We start from the raw sequence: 19,685 nt of genomic DNA, 5'->3' as shown, positions 1-19,685 counted from the left end.
GCTGGTAAGCAATAGAACACGGTTTTAAGCTTAGTTTGGATCTGACTCTGCAGCACGAGTTTAAGCTTAAAGACTGAGCGATACTGCAAGTTTCAATGTCTCAGTAGGCAGCTGAAGTCATCTCAGAGGTTCAAGTTAGGTGGGTGTGGGAGTAGTAAGCACAAGTGGAAGCAGAGTCCAAGTATATAGACAAATTTGGATCCAAGTTGGAGTTTGAAATCAGAAACCCAGGATCTGATACAGCAACACACTCACCCTACTGCAGCAGCACCAAGAGCTAAGCAAGGCATTGCAGATGCAGACGGTTGTAATGCAAGGTAAGTATTCTGCTTAGCTAGATTTGTTAGATTTGTAACACTGCCATGCCACCGTATTATACCAAGGCATCACGGGTAGCATGCAAATCCAACGGAATTTGATTGTTAGACCTCTGCACTGGAACTGAGAGTGTTCCAACATGGGTAATCAAATGTCTTTTGTGTAAGATACTTGTTACATACTAAGCATTGGAAGAGCTCATAAATATCCTTTTCTTTACCTGGTTTATTTAAGAAGCCTGGCCGAGGCACTACCAGGAAAGAGCTTGGTGAGTTCACAATGCTCTTTCAAAGGTAAACAACTTTGGGCTTCCAATACTTTTGTTTTTTTTCTTCCACCAAATGCAGGAACTGAACACACTGAACACAAATTCCATTCTTAATCTGCTTAAAAGGCACATTAATGCACTCAGTCCAATGCAGCTATTATAGAAATACGAGCTATAAGCAGTATATACTGGTAAAGGCTAATCATCGTGGCTATTATAGTGGGTTAGAATTCAACAAGGTGCTGTCCTGTTCAGAGTTGTCCCAGGTAGGCTGTATTGTTAGGCCCAAGTAATTTGCATCTTCTAAGTTAACAAGGACCTTAGGCCCATACAGATAAGTGCCACCCAGTGACAGAGAGTGAGTTAGTGGTGAAAGTGGATCCAGAACTCTGATCTCCCAATTCCCAATTTGTCCTCTTTCTTCTCTATCTAGATTTTAATGAGATAATAGATTTGAATAGTAAGCAATCCTAATATGAACAGGCATATGGTAAAACTACAATTACTAATACTAGATACATGATAAACCCATTTAGGGTAGAGCGTCTACTTGACTTGAGTTCAACAGTAAATGGGAACTGAAAAGGCCAAGATTAGGTGAGCAGTTCAGTCAGAGAACATGACAACCAGCCCACTAACTAAATGTGCTACACACCATAGCATATGATGGAAAACAATACTTTTAAATAATTTTGTAAGGAATACTATGCAGAACCTACACTATTTTAACCTGGAAGCAAAGGTGATACCATATTGAATTTTATTTTAAAAAGTTTGATTCATAATGCTCTTTTTACTCCTTAGATGTAGGCCCCAGTATAAATTTATATATAACTGGCTCAGTCTTTATGATACAAACCACCTGTTCCCAAGCTGCAGCAACTGCAGCAGGAAATAAGAAACAAGACTGTCTCATCATCATCATCAAAGTGGCTGCATAAGGATCCCTAAGGTGTAGTCATGACTTTGTCATGAAGTTGTTTGGCATTAGAAATTCCGATTCCTACTGTAATTAAAGTAAACTAAACACAGCAAGCCTGGTAAGGTTAATTGAATAGAAAATACCTGGTTTCTTATTTGGGAAGATGTGGATGAATAGGAACTCTCATATGCTCGCAGGAATGTAAATCAATATGCTCACTTTTGGACAGCAATACAGCATCTCATAGACTTGAAGATATGCATTCTCTGTGACCCAGCAATTTTACTTCTAGATATACACCCTAAAGACACTCTTATACATGTTTACAAGAATTCTCACTGCAAATGCGTTTGTAGCAGCAAAATTTTAAAAACAAGTGTCATTTAAAAAGTGGATAGGACTTCCCTGATGGTCCAGTGATTAAGAATCCACCTTCCAATGCAGGGGACATGGGTTTGATTCCTGCTTGGGGAACTAAGATTCCCACATGCTGTGGGGCAACTAAGCCCACATGCTCTACAGCCCGCATGCTGCAACTACTGAGCCCCCGACCCCAAAAGAAGAAAAAAAATGGATACACTGCAACACAGCAATTAAAATGGAATTAGAGCTACATATATCAACATAAATTTCAGAGACATGTTGAGTGAAAAACATAAGTTGAAAAAATAGGAATATGCCATGAGATTTTAAAACATGCAATATTACAAGCTTACAAAATCATCAGTAAAAGTGAAACCGTGCACCTCAGATTGGGACTTGAACCCACATGCTGGGACTTGAACCCGGCCAAAACCCACAATCTTCCAACTGACATCACACACCCGGTTTTAGGACTTGAAGAAACTCAGGTTCTTGATGTCTCATTGCAGAAAGAATTCAGTGAGAGACAAAGTGATAGGTAAGAAGTGGATTTATTTAGAGAGAAACACTCCAGAGTGTGGGCCATCTCAGGTGAGAAAGGCACCAGGGTATGGGGTTGTCAGTTTTTATAGGAGTGGGTAATTTCATAGGCTAATGAGTGGGAGGAGTATTCCAGCTATTTCAGGAAGGGGTGGGGATTTCCAGGAATTGGGCCACTGCCCACTTTTTGATCCTTATGGTCAGTCTTGGAACTGTCATGGCACCTGCGGGTGTGTCATTTAGCTTGCTGATGTGTACAGTTAGTGTATACTGAGGCTCAAGGTCTAGTGGAAGTTGACTTGCCACCTTGGACCCATCAGTTTATGTCATGTCCTTGGGCTATGTCATTCTTTCAAAGGTTGTGCCCTGCCCCCTTCCCTCCTGTGTCAAAAGTATAAAACTGTGCATGAGAATGATAAACAAAATTCAGAAAAGTTGTCTACCTCTGAGGAGGGAGGTAGGGAAATGAGATGTGGGAGGGTTAAAGAGAGGGATTCAATTGTATCTGTAGGTGTTTATCTGATGCAAATGGACATTAGATGAACTGATAAAGCAAGTGGTATTGAAACAGGAGGGAAGGAGGCAAGGCACAACCTTTGAAAGAATGACATAGCCCAAGGAAGTGACATAAACTGATCAGAACCAAATGGGTCCAAGATGGCAAGTCAACTTCCACTAGACCTTGAGCCTCAGTATACATTAACTGTAACACATCAGCAAGCTAAATGACACACCCACGGGTGCCATGACAGTTCCAAGACTGACCATAAGGATCAAAAAGTGGGCGGTGGGGACTTCCCTGGTGGCGCAGTGGTTGATAGTCTGCCTGCCGATGCAGGGGACACAGGTTCGTGCCCCGGTCCGGGAAGATCCTACATGCTGCGGAGCGGCTGGGCCCGTGAGCCGTGGCCGCTGAGCCTGCGCGTCTGGAGCCTGTGCTCCGCAACGGGAGAGGCCACAACAGTGAGAGGCCCGCATACCCCCCCCAAAAAAAAAAGTGGGCAGTGGCCCAATTCCTGGAAATTCCCACCCCTTCCTGAAATAGCTGGAATACTCCTCCCACTCATTAGTCTATGAAATTACCCACTCCTATAAAAACTGACAACCCCATACCCTGGTGCCTTTCTCACCTGAGATGGCCCACACTCTGGAGTGTTTCTCTCTAAATAAATCCACTTCTTACCTATCACTTTGTCTCTCACTGAATTCTTTCTGCAATGAGACATCAAGAACCTGAGTTTCCTTAAGTCCTAAAACCAGGTGTGTGATGTCAGTTGGAAGACTGTGGGTTTTGGCCGGGTTCAAGTTGCAATCAGGGTTTTGGCTGGGTTCGAGTCCCAGCAGCATGGGTTCAAGTCCCAATCTGAGGTGCACAGCTTCAGTATCTATACGTTTTTTTAAAAAAATTTACAGTTTTCCCACGTGTTTGAAATCTTATTTAAGTAATAACCAAAAAAGTGTGTATGTGTGTGTGTGTGGGGGGGGCGTTGCTCTTTCCAAATTAAACCTAATATCTAAGATTCAGAAATAGCTCTAAAAATTGTGATGCCAAGCCAACAGCTGGAACATTCCTCTAAGTTAGAATTAGTCATTTAAAAGGTAAATTATTTTTGGACGTAAGCAAAATGGCAGAATAGAAAACCTCTAGACCTCACTGCCCCATAGAAAAACCGACTTTAACAATACATGGTCCAAAAAGCCTTTATGAGTACTCCAGATCCTAGTTAAGAAGTCACAGAACCCCCAGACAATCTCAAAGCCAAGAACAGACGCACTGAAGTGCATCATTTGAAAAGCAGTTTTGTTTCAACCATGTCAGCCCCTTCCTCAAGCCAGCACCGCTCATGCTTGGGAGGGAAAGCCCACTTTGAAGCTTCTCCTTTGGGAGGGGCAGGGAGGACTAGAACAGTCAATCAATGTTCCAGGTTTTGGGGGGCTGCCCAAGAGATTGATCGCAGTCTGGCCTGACTCAAAGCACCCCTTTGGCTGCCTGGGGGCTGCTGAGAACAAAAGAGAGCTCAGGGAATTGGTACAGCACCAGAGAACCTGCAGTACCTGGGACAGACATCGGACAAAGCAAGAGACGACAACCTCCTGGAAAAGAAACTTAGCTGGGGGATGAGGGGTTGGTGGGGTGCGGGTGTAGCAACACACACAAGTACCGAGATTACACAATCCCATAAAAGGTTTGAGAATCTCTAGCTGGGACGACTGGTGAGATTACTCCCCAGTACAAGCCTGTCTGTAAAGATAGGTAGAAACAGCTGTTTTTTCAGATGCAAAAATCAGAACAAAAAATAACAAGACACATGAAGAAACACGAAAACATGGCCCAAAGAAATAAATCCCCATATACTGAAAGGAAATGAAATGGAGATCTATGAATTACCTGACAAATAGTTCAAAATAATCATCTTAAAGAAGCTCAATGACGGGCTTCCCTGGTGGCGCAGTGGTTCAGAGTCCGCCTGCCGATGCAGGGGGCACGGGTTCGTGCCCCGGTCTGGGAAGATCCCACATGCCGTGGAGCGGCTGGGCCCGTGAGCCATGGCCGCTGAGCCTGCGCGTCCGGAGCCTGTGCTCTGCAACGGGAGAGGCCACAGCAGTGAGAGGCCTGTGTACCGCCAATAAATAAATAAATAAATAAAGCTCAATGTGCTACAAGAGAACATAGATAAACAACACACAAAATCAGGAAAACAATGCATGAACAAAGTAAGGATACAACAAAGTTTAGAAACTATAAATTCACAAGAGGGGCTCAACAACAGACTTGATCAAGCAGAAGAATCAGTGAACTCAAACACAGTTCATTTGACATTATCAAGTCAGAGAAACAAACAAAAAGAACAAAAGAAGAAAGCCTAAAGGACTTATGAGACAAAATCAAGTGGACAAATGCATATTACTTAGTAAAAGAAGCCAGTCTGAAAAGGCTACATACTATATGATTTCAATATAACATCCTGGAAAAGGCAAGACTATGTACGGAGAGTAAAAAGATCAGTGGTTGTATTGGTTTTGGGGCAGGGCGGGAGTGGAGGAAGAATGAGTAGGCAAAACACACAGGATTTTTAGGACAGTGAAACTACTCTGTATGATACAATGGTGGACACATCATTATACGTTTGTCCAAACCTACAGTATGTACAGTATCAAGAGTAAACCCTAATTAATGCAAACTATGGACTTAGGCTGATCCTGTTGTGTCAACGTTATGTTCATCAATTATAACAAATGTACCACTCTGGTGGGGGATATTGACAATGGGGGAGCTGTGCATGTGTGGGGACAGTAGGTTTATCAGAAATCTCTGTACCTTATGCGTAATTTTGCTGTGAACCTAAAATTTCCCTAAAAAATAAAGTCCACTAAAAACAAACAAAAAAAGGCTTCAAATCAACAATCTAACTTTACACTTCAAGGAGCTAGGAAAAAAAAAAAAACTAAACCCAAAGTTATCAGAAGGAAAATTAGAACAGAAATAAATGAAATAGAGAATAGAAAAGATACAAAAATTTAACAAATGCTTAGCTAGAGTAAGAGGAGTCAACATAAATCAGAAATGAAAGAGACAGAAATTAAAAAGGGATCATACGAGACTACAATGAACAACTGTATGCCAACAAATTGGATAACCTAGAAGAAATGGATAAATCTCTAGAAACATGCAACCTGTAAGAGTGAACTGTGAAGAAATGGAGATTTAATCAATCATCAAAAACCTCCCAACAAAAAAAAGCCCAGGACCACGTGGCTTCACTGGAGAAGTCCACCTAATATTTAAAGAAGAATTAATATCAATCCTTCTCAAACTCTTCCAAAAAACTGAAGAGGGAATACTTCCAAACTCATTCTGAGGCCAGCATTATCCTGATGCCAAAATCAGACAAAGATCTAAGAAAATAAAACTACAGACCAATATACCTGATGTACACTGATATAAAAATGCTAAAAAAAAATACTAGCAAACTGAATTCAACAGCATGAAGAATTAACATTATAAACAGGTGGGATTCCTGGAATATAAGAATCAACCAACATATGAATATCAATGTAATATAGCACATTTTCAGGATAAAAGACAAAACTCCCATGACTATCTCAATTAATATGGAAAAAGCATTTGACAAAAATTCAACACCTTTTCATGATTAAAAAACTCAACAAAATAGCAACAGAGGGAAATTACTTCAACATAATAAAGGCTACATATGAAAATCCACAACTAACATCATATTCAAGGGTGAAAAACTGAAAGCTTTTCCTCTAAGAGCTTGCCTTTTTAAGGTAACCTGAATTACATTTAAATTCACAATGATGTTCATTGAAATCACTGAATTCATTGAAAATATATGCATTTTTAAAACCTTTGTGAATCCACATGAAATTAATAAATAGGTCAGTGGAGAGGTAGAAGTCCAGATATTAAGAGAACTGGCTTTGTACAAAACATGAATGGAAGACAAAACAGAAAAGTGAGGTTAAAGGAAGAATGGTTATATTTGGATAGGTAAATGGGTAAGTTCTTGAGCAAAGGAAAGATGGTGTATTGTAGAGCAAATACATTTAAAGGAGCTTCCTCCAGCTGCATAGTTCAAAGCTTCCACACACATCTTACATAATACGTTTTGAAATCTATGAAGGCCTTATTCTATTTTAATGTGTGAGGTTAAGTCAACAAGAGATTTTTGTGTGGAGATGAAGAGTTTTCTTTTAAGTCTTTTAGCCTAACATAGTTTCAACTGTAGCCACAATTCAAAGATGCTGAAAAGTGGAACTAGATGAGATTCTGCTAGTGGTTTTCATTCTAGCAGGTAATTATTTTCATTACCTAAAGAGTTAAACAAGAGCCATATTTGCCGGCCATGATTTATTTGTCCTTTTTCTTCAAACAGGATAACCAAAGATACAGACAGTATTCAATAAAATAAAATAGATGAAACAAATTCTAAGAGACTGCAATGCCACATGCTACATTTAACCTAATTTTATTCATGCTTGCCTTGGGATGGGGAATAGATCATTCAGTAAAAACATACAGTAAAAACAAAATATGTCTTATCATGTACAACTTTTAAACTACAATAATGATGTACCTTAATTACGTCCATGCACACAAGTCTAACATTACAGTTCTTTTTCTTAAAATAAACACAATTAAGACTTCTAGGAGCATTTTATAATAAAGTAATTCCTAATTTTTCTTTGTAGATAGATCAAGCACCTCCAAAATACAAATTCCTATACACAGTGAGCGCTTTACTTAAAATGAATACTTAAGTAAATTAAGTACATGGACAGCCTTAGGATAAGCTGACATTATATATTCAGCTAAGTAGGCAACAAACCATAGTGCCAAATGGAAAAAGTGTATTTGCAAATAAATTTCAAAAACTACGTTAACTTTTTATAATTAAATATAGAAAATATACTGATTTGCTAAAATAAATAAGATGTGATGTAGTAACACTTCACTATAAAGAATGCATACCAGAACATTTATAAACGGTGAGTGAATCTTATTTAGTTTACTACAATAAACGCTGGCTAAATAGAAGTGCATATTGTGAAGCACTATGGGTGGTATATGTTTTGCCACATACTTTTGTTACCTTGAGGTAGATAACACATGTGTACCAAATTCGGCATTCATTTTCAGTTGCTGCTGGTATCATGTGTTTTTAAGAAATGTGTACAGTATGAAAAACTTGAAAATACTCATGAATGAAAAATGTTTTAGGAAAAAAATAGATATTTTCATGCAACTATGTACAGTCTCACTGTGTAAATTTCAAGGCAAGATTTTTGTTTCCTGTAAAACAGATCATTGTTCTATGAGAGAATGTTTTTTCCTTGTCTTAGTGCATTTCTTTTGTCTCCTCCTGCATTGCATTATTTTGCTCTATTCTTTATTTTTGTGTGCAAACGACATGCCAGTTAAAACGAAAACCATCTCACATGTAGAAAAAAAGTCTGGATTTTAAAAACCAAGAAAATATCCTTTCTAAATGACACCATCTGATTCAAGTAAAAAAATGACTTAAACACTAGTAATAAAGAAGACAAAACACATTTCATGAAGAATACAAAAAGAAATGTCTGCTGAGTGTTTTAGTTCAGATGTTTCAGAATGCTGCTGTATGTTTTATGAGGAATCTGAGGGGAAGATTTCATAGCAGAAGGTGTTAATGTGGCCTGTATTGACTTAAGTGGTGACCCAACTGGACTGTGAAACTGTGGGATGCCTATGGATTCAAGCTGCTTGTTAAAGAGGAACTCCCCACTGTTGTTCAGAAATCCTTCCTCATTTCCTCTCTCCCCAAGCTTCCCATCCTCTACCGGCTCAGTTTCTAGCATTTCAGTATCCTCTTTCCTGCTAAAGAACTTGTCCAGGTAACTGGTGTAAGTGTTTTCCTTTTCAATTTGCTCATCCTTCCTTACCTCACAACAAAACTGATTTATGAGAAAACAGTCCTCCCCACCTCCCACAAACTGGCTATCCCAAGAAGACTGGTACAAGGCTTCTAATTGAGCCAAATTGGCCATTCCTTTCTCCTGTTTTTCTCGGCTTACTGACTTGGATATCAAACTTTTCAATTCTAGTTGGGACACTGAGCTATTCAAGTCATTTAATTTGTCAACAACATCAGTAGGCTCATGTTGTGAACTAAGTTGAATAGTTCCTGCAATAAACGAATCAAAGTCAAATCCCTGATTCTTTTCCCTTTCTTTTTCAGCCAGTTGCTGTGACGCTTCCTCTAGAGCTATCTGGGCTTTAACCAATCCATTCCTTTCACATTTTGACTTGCCTTTCTTATCAGATTTTTCTTTGCTTTGTTCTTTCCAATTGGAAAGATCTATAATAAGCTTGGGTTCATAGTAATGATTAACTTCACTCTCTCTCCAAACTAAGTTATCTAAGTATGATGATGACCTCGTTTTGTAGTTACAAGTATGGCTACACTCCAGATCACAGTATTTGTTTTCATGATGATCTGAGTATTGCCAACAAGGCTCAGTAGAGTAACTGGTGTCAAAAGCAGGATCCTCCAAATACTTTTCACGATCTCCATCCAAATATTTTCGAGGATCGACTTGTACTTCTTCTTCATCAGTGACATCGGACAGAGCTCTTGGGTCAAGCTGAACTTCATCAATATCAAAGTTGTTATGTATAGGCCAATCATGCTCTGAAAACTGACAATCATGGTACCTGAAAAACATTAATACATTAGTCTTAGTCCAGGTGTATGATTTCATTTTCAAATTCACTGCGTGCCTTTTAGATCAAAACACTGTGCGTGCTAGGTCTATGATGGGATAACAGGAGTGTTAAGTCATGAGCCTTCCTCCAGGAATTTATAATATATAATCTTAACGGATAGGTAAGCTCTGTTACTATATAAAGCAATATGAGGCAATATTTGGTAATTACCAATAAAGTATATAATTATATAAAATGCATATAAACATCTGAGTGGCTGATGTACAGTTCAATTCTAACACAGTTTCACACACACAAAAAAATACTTTATGGCCACAAAATGTAGATCTCTAATTTCAATCAGGTGTCATACAGATTTTCACTCTACTGGTAATAAGGCAGATAAGGACTTGATGGAAATCATCACCATGAATAGAAAAAACAAAAAAACCCAACAAGTATCCATGTATATGTTTTACTGAATGTGGTATCCTCTTACTGACACATTACAGTAAGGTGACCACACCATGCTCAAGTAGAGGCAGACTGAGACACACATGAAAACATGGGGGGTTGAGGAGGAGGGACTAGAAAAGAGATTAGATAACTAATAAGTATGACAGAAAATGTGGAGACTGGAAAACATCCGGGTATGTGAGGAAAGAACTATACACAGATGGTAGAAATGTTCATGTGGAGAAAGAAAATGGTTGGCAGATGTGTGTAAACATACTCTCAAACACCTCAACATTTTAGGAGTAAAAAAAATGCAACAAGTGAACAAACTAATTTCGACATTAACTACTTCTTGTTCCAAAGTAGCATTTAATTTTTCCCATTATGTATATCCTAAGCAGTAATTATTAAATATTTAAATCACATAAAGGCTATTCAAAGACAGCAGTAAGTTCAACAGAAACCCAAGACCATTTCTAAATTTCTAAGACTTTTACATTGTCTTATCATTTATAATTTAAAAATAAAACTCACTATATTATGGTTCATTGAAAATAAAATAATTTTCAAAAAAAAATCTTTTTCTAATTTAGAGTCAATTTACCTTTCCCAGTTATAAATGTGACTATGAGTTTCATCCATAAGCAAAATATCATCAACTTCATCTTCAATATGAAAAGGATGACTTGAAATTGGCTCATCCATTGGAAAAGAGTAAATGCTCATGTAAGGATGGGAAAGCGCTTCTTCTGCTGTCAACCGATCCATGGGGCTGAATGTCAAAATTTGTTCCAGGAAATCCAGTGCTGCAAAACAGACGAATAAAACACCTTAACTATACTGGAGGTCCACCAACCCATAAAGAACAAAAAGGGATTATACAATTAAAAGGTAAGTTAATTTAAGTTTTGTCAGAGAAATAAAACTAGCTTTCCTGATTCACTGATTGAAAAGACACGCGTCCAAGAAACAAAGTAAATATTTGAAATATACCCCAATCTCATATTATGGCCAGTTATAAAGAAAAAGGAATATATTAAGTTGAACCATGTGAAACTTTCATTTTTGTCAGTCAAAAATGGTCAAACAACAGCAATTTCATATGGCTCAACCTAATACATACGTCCTAATTTCAGCTCTGCAACTCACTAGCTTAGCTGAATTACTAGCTAAGCGGAATTACTAGCTATGTGGAACTGGACAGGTTATTTAAACTTGCTGAACTTCAGTTTCTTCATGTGTAGAATGGATATATAGATAGATGTCTTACAAGGTGTAAAAATTAAATGTATAGTGTCTAGTGCTTAATATAAAGCCCTTTCTTCCCCTTATCTCACTGACTAGCTGTTGTACTAATTTGTTGATTTCTGTTTCACATCAATCACACTACAGCATATCACACAATGCACTTGATCATTTTAGGGCTATGGTGGAGTTACCAGAAACCCAATTCTTCCCACTCAGTCTTTTAGGCCTTCCTAAGCTCCTTTCCCAGCCTGAACCACTCTGTCACCAGCCCTCCACCACCACACACTTGTATGCCTTAGGACTGACATCAATCTTCAACTCTGAATCATTCCTACCTTCCACTTTCTCCATTTCCTAGCCATACAGTGCTGATAAAAACTAGATGCAAAATCACATGTATATCTAGCTTTCTACAAATTCATACATACTGTGGAATTTCAATTTGGCCTCTGCTATTGCTTAGCAATGTTCCTCACCATCTCTTTTTTTTTTTTTTTTTTTGGCGGTACGTGGGCCTCTCACTGTTGTGGCCTCTCCCGTTGCGGAGCACAGGCTCCGGACGCACAGGCTCAGAGGCCATGGCTCACGGGCCCAGCCGCTCTGCGGCATGTGGGATCCTCCCAGACCGGGGCACGAACCCGTGTCCCCTGCATCGGCAGGAGGACTCTCAACTACGGCGCCACCAGGGAAGCCCCTCACCATCTCTTTATGCTATCTATCTTTCCATTATTCTCAACAGATAAACCTACTTCACATTTATCTCAATCCCTACTTCTTCACTATGGTCTATCACACATCTACTTAACCTTACTTTCTGTCTCAAAGGAAAAGCTAGCTAGCCCTTCTCTCTAAAACTAAGCTGCACTCTAGAAAGGATGCTATTCTCAATTCCCAATCTCTCATTAACATGAAAAATAGCTGACATTTATATAGCCATTTATATTTTCACCTTTTCTCCACTCCTCTCTATTATATTACCCTATCTAGGAAGTCATTTCATGATACAACAAGCTGTTGTTCTTGGTTCTCCTGCAAGAGTCAGTCTTAGGCCAGGGCCCATGTGTCTCAAGGCAAGAGACAATCTGAGGCATAGAGTTATGAATGGTTGACTCAGCATAATCACCATCCTTGGAAGGAAATATATCCAGCTACACAAGAGGAATATACTCTAAAATCCCTAGCATTTGGGAACAGTAGATAGCAGGTAGAAAGAGGCAGAGGTAACAAAGAAAGTAGTCAGGCTGATGGACTTCCCTGGTGGCGCAGTGGTTAAGAATCTGCCTACCAATACAGGGGACGGGTTCAATCCCTGGTTCGGGAAGATCCCACATGCCGCGGAGCAACTAAGCCCGTGTGCCACAACTATTGAGCCTGTGCTCTAGAGCCCACAAGCCACAACTACTGAGCCCGCATGCCACAACTACTGAAGCCTGTGTGCCTAGAGTCCATGCACAACAAGAGAAGCCACCGCAATGAGAAGCCCACACACCGCAAGGAAAGAGTAGCCCCTGCTTACCGCAACTAGAGAAAGCCTGTGCACAGCAACAAAGACTCAACGCAGAAAAAAAAAAAAAGAAAGTAGTCAGGCTGAGCTCCCAAATGTATGCAAAGAAAAAACATTTCCATCATTGTTGAAAATGCTATTGGATAGCACTGTTCTGGAGGAAATCGGTCTATTTACTACAATGGTGTTGAAGTATGCTAAGATATAGAAATAAGTGGTAAATCTTTCACCACTCTTATTCAACATAGTTTTGGAAGTCCTAGCCACAGCAATCAGAGAAGAAAAAGAAATAAAAGGAATACAAATTGGAAAAGAAGTAAAACTGTCACTGTTTGCCAATGACATGATACTATATATAGAAAATCCTAAAGATGTCACCAGAAAACTACTAGAACTAATCAATGAATTTGCTAAGGTTGTAGGATACAAAATTAATGCACAGAAATCTCTGGCATTCCTATATACCAACAACAAAAAATTCAGAAAGAGAAACTAAGGAAACACTCCCATTTACCATTGTAACAAAAAGAATAAAATACCTAGGAACAAACCTAAGGAGGCAAAAGACTTGTACTCAGAAAACTATAAAACATAGATGAAAGAAATCAAAGATGACGTAAACAGATGGAGAAATATACCATGTTCTTGGATTGGAAGAATCAATAATGTGAAAATGACTATACTACCCAAAGCAATCTACAGATTCAATGCAGTGGCATTCTTCACAGAATTAGAACAGAAATTTTTACAATTCGTATGGAAACACAAAAGACCCCGAACAGCCAAAGCAATCTTGAGAAAGAAAAATGGGAGTTGGAGGAATCAGGCTCCTCAACTTCAAACTATACTACAAAGCTACAGTAATCAAGACAGTATGGTACTGGCACAAAAACAGAAATACAGATCAATGGTAAAGGATAGAATGCCCAGAGATAAACCCACACACACTTATGGGCACCTAATTTACAACAAAGGAGGCAAGAACATACAATGGAGAAAAGACAGCCTCTTCAATAAGTGGTGCTGGGAAAACTGGACAGCTACATGTAAAAGAATGAAATTTGAACACTACCTAACACCATACACAAAAATAAACTCCAAATGGATTAAAGACTTAAATGTAAGACCAGACACTATAAAACTCTTAGAGGAAAACATAGGAAAAACACCCTTTGACATAAACCACAGCAAGATCTTTTTAGACCCACCTCCTAGAGTAACGGAAATAAAAACATAAATAAACAAATGGGACCTAATTAAACTTAAATGCTTTTGCACAGCAAAGGAAACCATAAAGAAGACAAAGACAACCCTCAGAATGGGAGAAAATATTTGCAAATGAAACAACAGACACAGGATTAATCTCCAAAATATAAAAACAGCTCATGGAGCTCAATATCAAAAAAACAAACAATCCAGTTAAAAAATGGGTGGAAGGCCTAAATAGACATTTCATCAAGGAAGACATATAGATGGCCAAGAGACACATGAAAAGATGCTCAACATCACTAATTATTAGAGAAATGCAAGTCAAAACTACAATGAGGTATCACCTCACGCTGGTCAGAATGGCCATTATCAAAAAAGCTAGAAACAATAAATGCTGGAAAGGGTGTGGTGAAAAGGGAACCCTCCTGCACTGTTGGTGGGAATATAAATTGATACAACCACTATGGAAAACAGTATGGAGTTCCTGAAAAAACTAAAATTAGAACTACCATATGACCCAACAATCCCACTACTGGGCATATACCAAGAAAATCATAATTCAAAAAGAGACATGTACCACAATGTTTATTGCAGCACTATTTACAATAGCCAGGACATAGAACCAACCTAAATGTCCATCAACAAATGAATGGATAAAGAAGATGTGGCACATATATCCAGTGGAATATTACTCAGCCATCAAAAAAAATGAGTTATTTGTAGTGAGGTGGATGGACCCAGAGTCTGTCATACAAAGTAAAGTCAGTCAGAAAGAGAAAAACAAATACCGTATGCTAACGCATATATGTGGACTCTAAAAAAGAAAAAAAAAAAAACGGTACTGATAAACCTAGTTTCACGGCAGGAATAAAGAGGTAGATAACAAGAATGGACTTGACATGGGGTGGGAGGGCAAAGCTGGGGCAAAGTGAGTGTAGCATCGACATATATACACTACCGAAAATAAATTGGTTGGCTGGTGGGAAGCAGCAGCATAGCACGGGAGATCAGCTCGGTGCTTTGTGATGACCTAGAGAGGCAGGATAGGGAGGATGGGAGGGAGCTTCCAGAGGGAGGGGATATGGGGATATGTGTTATGCATATGGTTGATTCGCTTTGTTGTGCAGCAGAAACTAACACAGTATTATGAAGCAATTAGACTCCAATAAAGATCCATTAAAAAAAAAGAAATTAAGTGGTAAACTATAGAGAAAGGGAGGATGAAAGGTAAGAATGGAGGGAAATTTAAGACTGGGTATTCATCTAACGACACTAGTGGGAACAGGGTTCCTAGTAGTCTTAATGTGTTAATTCACATGTACTTAATCTTATTTGCTTTTTCCCTCCGATGATCATGAACAGAACGTGAGAAAAGCTTAAGATGTTTAGGAAACTATATATTCCTATCTTTATGATTCATGAAAGAACTATTACAATCCTGGCATTGATGTAGCTAAATACAGTATGATAATTCTTAAAGATAATGAGACACAATCAACTTTTACAAAAGATGTTTTTCATGTCTAATGCTCTTCTTTTAAAGAATGTTATCTTATTACAGATAACTATTACAGGAGTTAGACTTTTGTATCTTATTTATATCAACAAACCCTAAAGATATGTCTTATTTTGAGATATGAAATTAATTACTTTAGTGGTCAACAGTTTTGATTCTCCCCAAGTTCCTACTACTTTCAAGTCTGCACAAACTCTCACATTTAGCACCTAATATTACTAACAGTGATCTGCCAACTTTTATGTAGGAAGTTTGCTCACATGGAGTTTTGATCTCTCCTCCTTCTCTTCCTTGCTCTGAAACCTTTGCTTTCCCTGACTCAATTCCCTCTTTCATATCTAAATCACATTTATATTCACACCCACACTTATGTATCATATAACCCTCACAGAACCCCATTCCAGCTTAGTGAGAGTCAGTGATTAATCTGTTCACCTAGCGTAGACAATCAGAGGTGTAAGCTGGAAAAGTAGATGGAGTTAGAACCAGGAGAGAGGGGTTACTTTCTGGAATCTAGAAAATTATTCAGAGCAAAGAAACAGATCCCAGCCTAAGTGCCAGGCCAAAAAAGGGAAAGCCAGTGCTGAAGTTTTAGGTATACCTTAAAGTGTCTAAAGACTATTTGCGAGAATGCTACATATCTAAGGATAAAAAGCTAAAGCTTCCCTACACAAATCCTGCTTACACACAAACACACCATTACATGATGCCTACTCTTCAGTCACAATACCTTCTCGACTAATTCCCGGAAGCAGCTGAGTTAAAGGTTTGTGTGGCTCAGTCATGTCATTTCTAATGTAAACTGGAATAACGCTGAGAAGCTCCTGACGATCTTCTTCATGTACGACAGGAATAGATTCTAAAATCAGCTGCATCTGTTCAAGTTCATGTGCACCTGAGATCAAAAAAACACCAAATACAACAGGAATAAACACACTGTTTACTTATTGGCAATAAACATTCTAAAGCTATAGGAAAGTAACTTAAATATTGTAATGAACACTGGGGGGAAAATTGTTTTAACTGAATCATTAATCAGCAGATTTCACTGCACTGAATATCATCATCAACCTGCTCAAAAAGCATATCTATTTCAATTACTGCTCACTGATATGTTTAGTTTTAGCTGCTTTGTTTCCATAAGAAATTGACTTGAAGTCTGGCCTCATATTAAGGTACCATAAAGTAGTGAAAAAAGCAATGAATTGAGATTTAAAGACCTAGAATCTAGTCCTAACTATACCACTAATTAACTCACTGTAACTCTGAGAATACTTAACATGGTGATGACTTAATTTCACTCTCAATAAAACAGAGGCCTGGACTAGATTTGTGAAACAAAAAGTTTTATAGTTATATATTAGGCTCAGTTAACATTTCAGGACCACTATTAAAGAAATAAAAGGGGAAACACTTCAGGCTAAATGGGCAACTAAAATTTTAAAAAACCATTCATTTGCTTTTCCACTTATTTCTAGAAATTCAATTCAACATTCAAAATTTTTCTTGAGTGCCTACTATGAGCAAGGCACTTTAGAATACATCTATGAAACAAAACCGAGCAAGTTCCTGCTTTCATAAAGCTCACAATCTAATGGAGGAAGACAGATAATAACTCTGTAAACATTCACATCAAACGGTGACAAATGCTATGAAGAAAAATAGAGTAAGCTAAGGGGGACAGGAGCACTGTTGGGGGTAGGGTTAATTTATATTAACAACCAAGGATGACCAAGGAAGGCCTCACTGAGAAGCTGAAAATTAAGGAAGTTAGGAAACACACCATACAATCACATGGAGGAAAGGAGTTCCAGGAAGATGAGAAAAGGCCCAAAGGCCTACAGGAGACAGTGGGCTTGGGATGTCCAAGAAACAACAATTAGGCAAGTGTAGCTCAAGTAGAGTGGCTCGGGGGGAAGTGATAGGAGATGAGGTCAGTGGTACCAGAACAAAAGAGTTTACTTTATCCTGAATTTGATTAAGAAGCCATTGTAGAGTTTTGAACACAGAAATGACATGAGCGATGTTTTCAGAGAACTACTACACTGCTATGTGGTAACTAGACCACAGACAGCAAAGGTTAAAGCAGGAAAGCCAGTTAGGAGGTCATGCATTAGACCAGGAGAGGCATAATGGTTTACTGAACTGGCAGGAGGTGGGTAGTGATAGAGATACTAACAAGCAGTTAGATTCAGGACATATTTTGAAGGAAGAGCCTGCAAGATCTGTGCTGAGAGAAGTGAAAGATGATGCCAAGATTTTGGCCTGAGCAACTAAGAAGTGGGTCTGGTTTACTAAGATGAGGAAGAGAGCAGAAAGAGAAAGTATGAGGGAGAAATATCAGGAAGTCAGTTTTGGATAGGTTAAATTTAAGATGCCATTAGACATCCAAGTGGAGATACTGAGTAAGACCGAAAAATAAGGCTAGGACACTTACCATAGGTTAAAAATACACAGATTTCCAATGAATGCTTAGTCCTTGCCTTTATTGCTCTGTTAATATATTGAGGCCTATACTAATCAACACTTAGATCTCCCTCATGTTGCTTTTACTGGATGGATCACAAACCTACCGAAGAGGCTTTAGAAGGGAACTATCACTGAATCTTTCAAATCATTTCACTTGTTTGAGTTCTTGTTAAAATTCTCTTTAATTAAATGTTTAAAGTTTAAAGGGTTTAAGATCGAAAATTACATTATTTAGAGGTTTTTTTTTTTTAAATCCACCTTAACTAAAAACTCTCTCACGCATGTTTTTAGACTCCTTCATAGCACCAAACTCTGCAAAAATTGGTTGTTTCTGAAATATCACAGCAGTCAGGCAACAGGATATGGCAAATCAAGCAACAGGGTTGACAGGGGACACAGAAAGAATTACAGAATTTTCAACAACTGCTAAAAAATTTTACCAGGAAGTGACAAACACTGACAGAATCAGGCAACTCAGGTATCATTTAACACAAATAACCTAACAAATACTATGGATCTACAAAATATGAAATTATGTTTAAGAAGATATATGCTAAAGAACACTAGAATTCTGACTAAATTTACTGAGTGAACAATTCAGTGAATACGTAAGTTTTCTCAATTTTTTAGATATTAAAACCATTTTATCTTTTCATTTTAATATTCTACACTACAATAAATTGTTTTAAATCTTACATAAGTCTTGCTTCATAGATATATACAAAATTATTTCTCTCTGGGATAATTTTTTCCCCTGTATTTTAAAATTTCTAACCTGCAAAGAGGGTTTTACCAGTCAGCATTTCAGCAAAGATGCAGCCTGCAGCCCACATGTCAATCGCTTTCGTATAATTATTAGGAGAAAGTAAAAGACGTGGAGATCTGTACCATTTAGTAACCAATCCTTCAGAAAGATGACCCTGAAAAAGGAACAAAAATATACTTTTTACTTTAGCTGAATAACAGTACATAAAAAACATGATTCACTAAAGAATCCTTAATCTAAAAACAAACTGTAATTGTAAAATCCTAAAACAATACTGTTGATTTCTATGCCTATTTTCAAGTCTCTTGCACTTGTGAGCATGAATGGAGGTTAAACTCCCCCTGTAATGTACCATCTATAAAATTATGTTCACGTGAAGTCTGCTAACCAAAGTATACGATAAGAATTTAGTGTTAGGGCTTCCCTGGTGGCGCAGTGGTTGAGAGTCCGCCTGCCGATGCAGGCGACACGGGTTCGTGCCCCGGTCCGGGAAGATCCCACATGCCGCGGAGCGGCTGGGCCCGTGAGCCATGGCCACAGAGCCTGTGCGTCCGGAGCCTGTGCTCCGCAACGGGAGAGGCCACAACAGTGAGAGGCCCGCGCCACAAAAAAAAAAAAAAAAAAAGAATTTTAGTGTTAACTCTAGGCCACATATTCAAAACAGGTTTCAGAGGAAGAGCTATTTTTCATTTCAAGTCTCAAGTTAATAAAGGAGCAGGTATGCTTTATATCAATGAGAGAAAGGCAGGAAAGAGCACCAGAGGTGCTATTTAAAAACGCATTGCTGGGGCTTCCCTGGTGGCGCAGTGGTTAAGAATCCTCCTGCCAATGCAGGGGACACAGGTTCAAGCCCTGGTCTGGGAAGATCCCACATGCTGCAGAGCAACTAAGCCCATGCA

General features: G+C 38.5%; 1 protein-coding gene across 3 annotated transcripts in view; it reads right to left on the bottom strand.

The window, feature by feature from the left end:
* Positions 1-7,269: 7,269 nt before the first annotated feature.
* The window catches only part of MAPK6 (mitogen-activated protein kinase 6), a 35,782-nt gene continuing 23,366 nt past the window's right edge, over positions 7,270-19,685 (bottom strand). For all 3 annotated transcript variants that reach the window (XM_067747163.1, XM_067747180.1, XM_067747173.1), the window contains exons 3-6: positions 18,796-18,940; positions 16,282-16,446; positions 10,679-10,880; positions 7,270-9,627 (exon numbers count right to left, since the gene is read on the bottom strand). In XM_067747163.1, coding sequence (XP_067603264.1) covers positions 8,526-9,627; positions 10,679-10,880; positions 16,282-16,446; positions 18,796-18,940 — 1,614 coding nt within the window. In that variant the 3' untranslated portion in view covers positions 7,270-8,525. The remainder of the gene's footprint in view (positions 9,628-10,678; positions 10,881-16,281; positions 16,447-18,795; positions 18,941-19,685) is intronic.

Source organism: Pseudorca crassidens, chromosome 1 (genome assembly GCF_039906515.1).
Source record: "Pseudorca crassidens isolate mPseCra1 chromosome 1, mPseCra1.hap1, whole genome shotgun sequence".
NCBI classification, from domain to species: domain Eukaryota; kingdom Metazoa; phylum Chordata; class Mammalia; order Artiodactyla; family Delphinidae; genus Pseudorca; species Pseudorca crassidens.
Note: the sequence above shows the minus strand (reverse complement) of the source record. Positions and strands in the feature narration are given on the sequence as shown.